Source organism: Cyprinodon tularosa, unplaced genomic scaffold (assembly GCF_016077235.1).
Source record: "Cyprinodon tularosa strain WSP-4 unplaced genomic scaffold, ASM1607723v1 ctg340, whole genome shotgun sequence".
NCBI lineage: Eukaryota > Metazoa > Chordata > Actinopteri > Cyprinodontiformes > Cyprinodontidae > Cyprinodon > Cyprinodon tularosa.
In genome coordinates, this window is record NW_024039053.1 from 377,258 (window position 1) to 382,941 (window position 5,684).

General features: G+C 36.8%; 1 protein-coding gene across 1 annotated transcript; it reads right to left on the reverse strand.

Annotated features, from left to right (window-relative positions):
• Positions 1-216: 216 nt before the first annotated feature.
• LOC119789570 (putative transmembrane protein INAFM2) lies at positions 217-2,641 on the reverse strand. The gene has a single exon (XM_038294501.1). The coding sequence runs from the start codon at positions 2,555-2,557 to the stop codon at positions 1,997-1,999; it is 561 nt and encodes a 186-aa protein (XP_038150429.1). The 5' UTR covers positions 2,558-2,641; the 3' UTR covers positions 217-1,996.
• Between the last annotated feature and the right edge of the window lie 3,043 nt (positions 2,642-5,684).

Here is a 5,684-nt window from a genome sequence, read left to right on the forward strand (position 1 = left end):
GCTCTTCTGTATAATCTTTAAAAATGTAAATATGAACAATCCGGGATTTTGCATCAAATTCTCCTTTTGACAATTTTTAAAAGTAATGGTATTCATCAACCCAGTGCCCACTGTCCCAACCTCAGCAGTTGCATAAAATGTCTAACAAAACCTCTGCAGCCCTTTTCCACTTAGTCTCCTAAGGTAACCTGCTTCAAATCCTGCAAGAGAGTGCTCTTCAATTTTAATATATATTTATTTATATACATGTGTTCAAAATGGATAATGTACATTAATAAACATATAAACTTAAATGTAAATGTACCAAAAGGCTAGTTTTCATCGGTATTCCCGGCGGGTGATCTAAATCGGCATCAGATCAATGTGCACAAACATCTTTTCTTTTCAGCAAGATGGGCTTATTAGCTCCACTTTACAGCTCATTTACATCATATTTACCTTGTAAATAGTTGATACCATAAGTTCCTCTGAGTACCACTAAAGGCACAAGTACCACCAGTAGTACCTGTGCCACAGTTCGAGAAACATGCTCTAAATAAACAAATATATCATCAGCATACAGGGTGATAACATAAACCTGATAGAAAACCATAGAAATTAATCATGTCCTACTGTTTTTTTTTGAATGATATATTTTACCTATTGTACATATTGTAACTTTGAATAAAAATCTGTTATAGTTCCACTAAAGTTTCAAGGCCAAAATATGTATGCCTCCCTTATATGTACATAACCAAATACACATAACATTTACATGGTTATATGCACATACTGTACCTGAGCATAACTTAATAATGTAGGCTCTTCTAATGAGAATCAAGGGTTGATCTGACAAGGAAAGCACAGTTTAAATGCAATTTGTAAACAAAATTAAGCTATGAATTGGCTAAGTTGTGTATGAGGGGCTCATGTGGATTTCACTCAGGCTGGCAGGATACTGCTACTCAACCCAATAGTGCATCAGTGCTGCAAACCCATGGTTTCTACTTTTTACTAAACTGCACATTGCATAGGCATAGGCTAGTATGAAGGTATTCTAAGCTTTATAAAGTTTTCTGATTTTTTTTTTTTGACTTAGCAGTCCCACTCTTAGATTTAGTCTAATAAGGTCAGAGAGAATATTGTTAAAAAAAACGTTTTTCTTTGAGCCAGCTGGCTACTACTTCTTCCATGCTTAAAAGAAAGACAAATTAGATGCTAAATGTATCATGTATCATGGTGTATAAACAAAAGCAGCTCCAGCTATTATCATGGCTAAGGTTGATTTTGAAATAACTGTTTACAAGCTATGAATGGGATGTTACTAGACAAGGCCTTGTTTTAACTTCATCTTTGAATTAAAGATGTTTAAGAGCCGCAAAAAGGCTAAAATCCTGCAAAAAAACAAACAAACCAAAAAACATAAACCCCTTAATGTGATTAACTGTAAATAAAAGTAATCCTTTTTCAGTTCAGATATTGAATTGACGTACAGTAAATCTGTGGTATCTGTGGTACTCAAAGTTATTAAACCAGAGCTCAAACCGACCTATACCTATGACGTAACCTGCAAACAACTCAATTTGGCAAAACATTTTCTGACCCATATAGCATTTAAATGCTGAACTAATGGGTTAAATTGATTAACGATAGCTCAGTACACCAAAACATCCTGAAAAATCTACTCCTTATAACTTAGAGAAAAATTTCACTAAATTTTGTCCAGACATTAGGGCAGGTGAGTGGCTTCAAAAGATGAGTTAAGGCATATAAATGTCCTGAAACAAAAGGAAAGCATAGTAAAGGGGGAAATAGCTCCTCTGTTCTTAGGCATGGAATCAAGATGTGCAGTCCAGCATCCATGCAGGGGCTCTGCAAACTGAGCTCTCCACCAAGAAGACCTTTATTTTAATCCGACCTGCGGTTTAGAGAATGTAAAAGTTTCTATTTTAAATAACAGAGGATGCAGCAATGGGTTAAAATGGCTTGCCCAGTCAGTGTCCTCTCAGGTCCGGCTTTAAGTCGGAGGTCCAGATGTTCCTGCGGCCGTCTGCTCAGGGCTGCTGGTTTCGCTCACCGCGTCGCTCTCGTCCTCTGGGCTGAGAGGAGCGCTCCTGTTCGCGTCACCGTGGGAAGATGCGTACAGTCTTTCCTCCTGCGTACTTTCTGTCCCCGCTGCCACGTACGTGAAAACGGCCCCTCTTTGCGCATAATTGCTGGGGGTCGTGGACATCCCGCTTGTCTGGTTGACTGCCTTATCTGTCAGCAGCACTGTCTGTGTAGAGTTCCACTCTGAGGCGCTGCTGTTTGGAGAAACAGCTGAGATGTTGGCGGTGGGGGTGACCCCTTCAGGCACAGGCTTTCCAGCAGAAGAGGATGCGCTGGTCGGTTTCCAGATCAGGCTGTAGTAAATAGCCAGGATGATGGCTGCTAAGGACACAGACAACACATATGCAAAAACAGTGGCAAGTCTCACCCACTTCTTGTTAGTCTTAGCAGCCATTTTAGCCTTTTTGTCCCCTGTGTAAGTGGCAGGTTTGCCTCTCTCCATGTTGGGCATGAAGTCCCGCTCTCTCATGTTGCCCCTGTTTTTCCCTCGATGCTCTACAACCCCCTCCGTCTTGAAGGTTTTCTCCTGATCCCCCAGTCCAATGAAAAGAAGCAGGATTTTTTACTTTTGGATTGCAGATGAATAGATTTCCCCCTTTATTTCATAGGATCTCGCTTCATATTAGGTGCCCGGTGCGGCGTTGCGTTTCATAACGCGCATCAAGCATCCGCGGGGTGACTGCGCGTTTCAGCATCAGGGACAAATCTGTTCCTCAGGGTAGATTTAGATACTACAAAGGAACATCTGGCTGGATGGGCCCACTGCGAATCCACATCATGCGAACTGATGTCATGCAATAAGGAACGACAGAGCGCGATTTTCCAGTCCACACACAGAGAAATGTCTGTCTCATCCAGCAAATGAAGAAGCTGGCTCAGCTAAAAATACAGTGGAGGGGGCGGGCGGTGGTTCTTAAAGAAGTAGCAGCTGTGCGGCACCCCCAAGAGGATGAGGAGGAAACAGACGTCCCATCATCCATCACCACCTTCACACCAGGACGGTTCATGGATGGAGCAGGATGTTGCAGCTGAGCGTTGGTCCAACAATTTTAGATGCGCGTCAAGAAGACCGATATATATATATTCATACCCTTGGAGAGGTTATGTAATGCAGGTCCAAGTGTTAAACCTACAACCAGAGGGCCCCGTGTCACACATTTGATTAATTGTATATTAATTATATGTATTCCTACATACATATAGCTATTTACACATACATATATACACATACGCATACAGCTTTGCAAATTCTTCTCATATATATAACATACTGTATATATATACATACTTCTATGTATATATATATATATATCATATATACTTTATATATATATATAGGTTAATAAGTGTTTATATATATATATATATATATATATGTTAGATATATGAGAAAAAGCTATATGTATGTATATATGCAGCTATATGTATGTATATATACAGCTATATATATATATATATATATATATATATATATATATATATATATATATATATATATATATATATATATATATATATATATATATATATATACGACGAATGGTGCTGGAATTTTATTTTGGGCCCAATTTGCTGTCAAAAAAAGTACAAGAGGCCATTTCTGCCACTTGTCAGTTTATGGTATGTGATATTGAATATTGTGATATTGATATTGACATTTAAAGTCACTATGAGATACTGAGTCTGACTTTCAAAATCATAATGATAAGATTTGATGTCATAATAATGTGATATAAAGTCCTGTTGTGATACAAAGTCATGATTGTAACTTTCAAAGTCATAGTGATGAGATTCGAAGTCATACTTATGAGATTCAAAAAGATCATTATGTCATAATTATGATATACAAAACTGACTTCATTATCATATATTCATAATTTTGGATACAAAGTCATAAGTTCGACTTTAAGATATAAAAAAAAATCTATGACTCTTATAATTATGACTTTGAAAGTTGAAATGATTCTAATTTATTTCAGATTTTTGTCTTTATATCTATTAATTATGACGTTAAATCTCATAACTAAGACATACCATGTGCCATTTTTTTCTTTCAAGTGGCTGAATTGGGCTTGCATAAGAACATCACCAGTGTTTTGTTTCTTTTTGATTTGATTGAGTCTGGGAAAGGGGGCCAAGTGAGGGGGCCAAGTTAAACTTTCTGACCTTGAAATAAATCATGGTTAATAAATTATTACTTGATGAGATAAATTTTTGTACAAATCACAGTCAAAGACACACACACACAAAAAACTAATTATAACTTCCTTTTAAGTCAGCAGTCCCTCGATGAAGGTTACAATTACCATGTAAACTTGCAGATTTCTTTACATCTTATACATAAAATGTAACAGTTTTTAAGTAGTTTTCTCATTCCTATTTCACAAATATACAAATATCTTTGAACTTTGGTCTTTTTTTGAATTTTAAACATGGAAGACCTCTGTTGGATTGGTTTAGTTTGCTTGTGTTTCTGGCCAGCTATTACCTTAGGCTAGCTTTTACCTTATCTATTATTGATAAAGAGTAAGTAGACTAGAAGATGGAGGAAAATGCATATGCATACCACTTAAATCAGAGTACTGCCTTGCCTTTTTTATATCCAGAAAATTTAATTTTTATTTAAAAAACAAAAGCAGTCTGATTTTAGGGAGCACATTTCAAGTGCATAATATATAATAATCTTATTCTAAGTTTATAAACTCTAATTCCACTGACAGAACATCCTGTTTGTCTGCTCAGATTAGAGCTAATAGTTATTTTCAGAAAACGTTACATATATTCAAGCCATGATGTCTATCAATAAACACAGAAATTGAAAATTCAACTTAATTTGAACACCCCAGTTTAACTGAATATCAGTTTATTGTAGTTATTTTAATAAATTGTAAACATTTGGCCTTATGTATGGCCTTATTTTGCTTTTAAATGTAATTTTTAACAGACAAAAGGTAACTTGTATACTGTAGTTATAAAAAAAAGACAGGGACATAGACCATTACAGTAAATCAATAATTGCATCTATGAGATTCTTTTAATTAATATTCTTTTAACTTAATCAAAGAGTTGCATTTTAAACCAGTCCTTGGCACCTGATAGAGGCCATGAAAGATGTAGCAGGCGGTTGTGCTGTGAACTGCAACTGGGTGGTGAAGGAGGTAAATAGGCTTGCTTAGTTTGTCACCTGTTAACCCTAACCTTGCAAAATAGGCAACGCTCTATTGAGCTGCTGCTACAAGTCTCATGTAGCAAAACTGCAAAAATCTAGATCCAAGGTCATTAACAGATAGAATCTAAACAGCAGTCCGAAAACAGGAATAGGTAGAAACAGACCGGAACAGGGGCAAAACAAATTCAGGAGTTTAGAGACATAAACAGATAAGAATCAGGTAATCAAAACACTACAGGTTACGCTAGAGAACTCTCAGACTCGGCTTAAATAATCTGGCACTGAAGGCTGGAAACAGGCAACTGGAATAGGAGCTGGAACAGGTGGATCAGATGAGGGCAGATGAAAAATGGGCGGAGCTAAGCAGATGGATGAAATAACTAATGTTCCAGTCATCAGCGCCAAGATCATGACAAAATAATGTTTA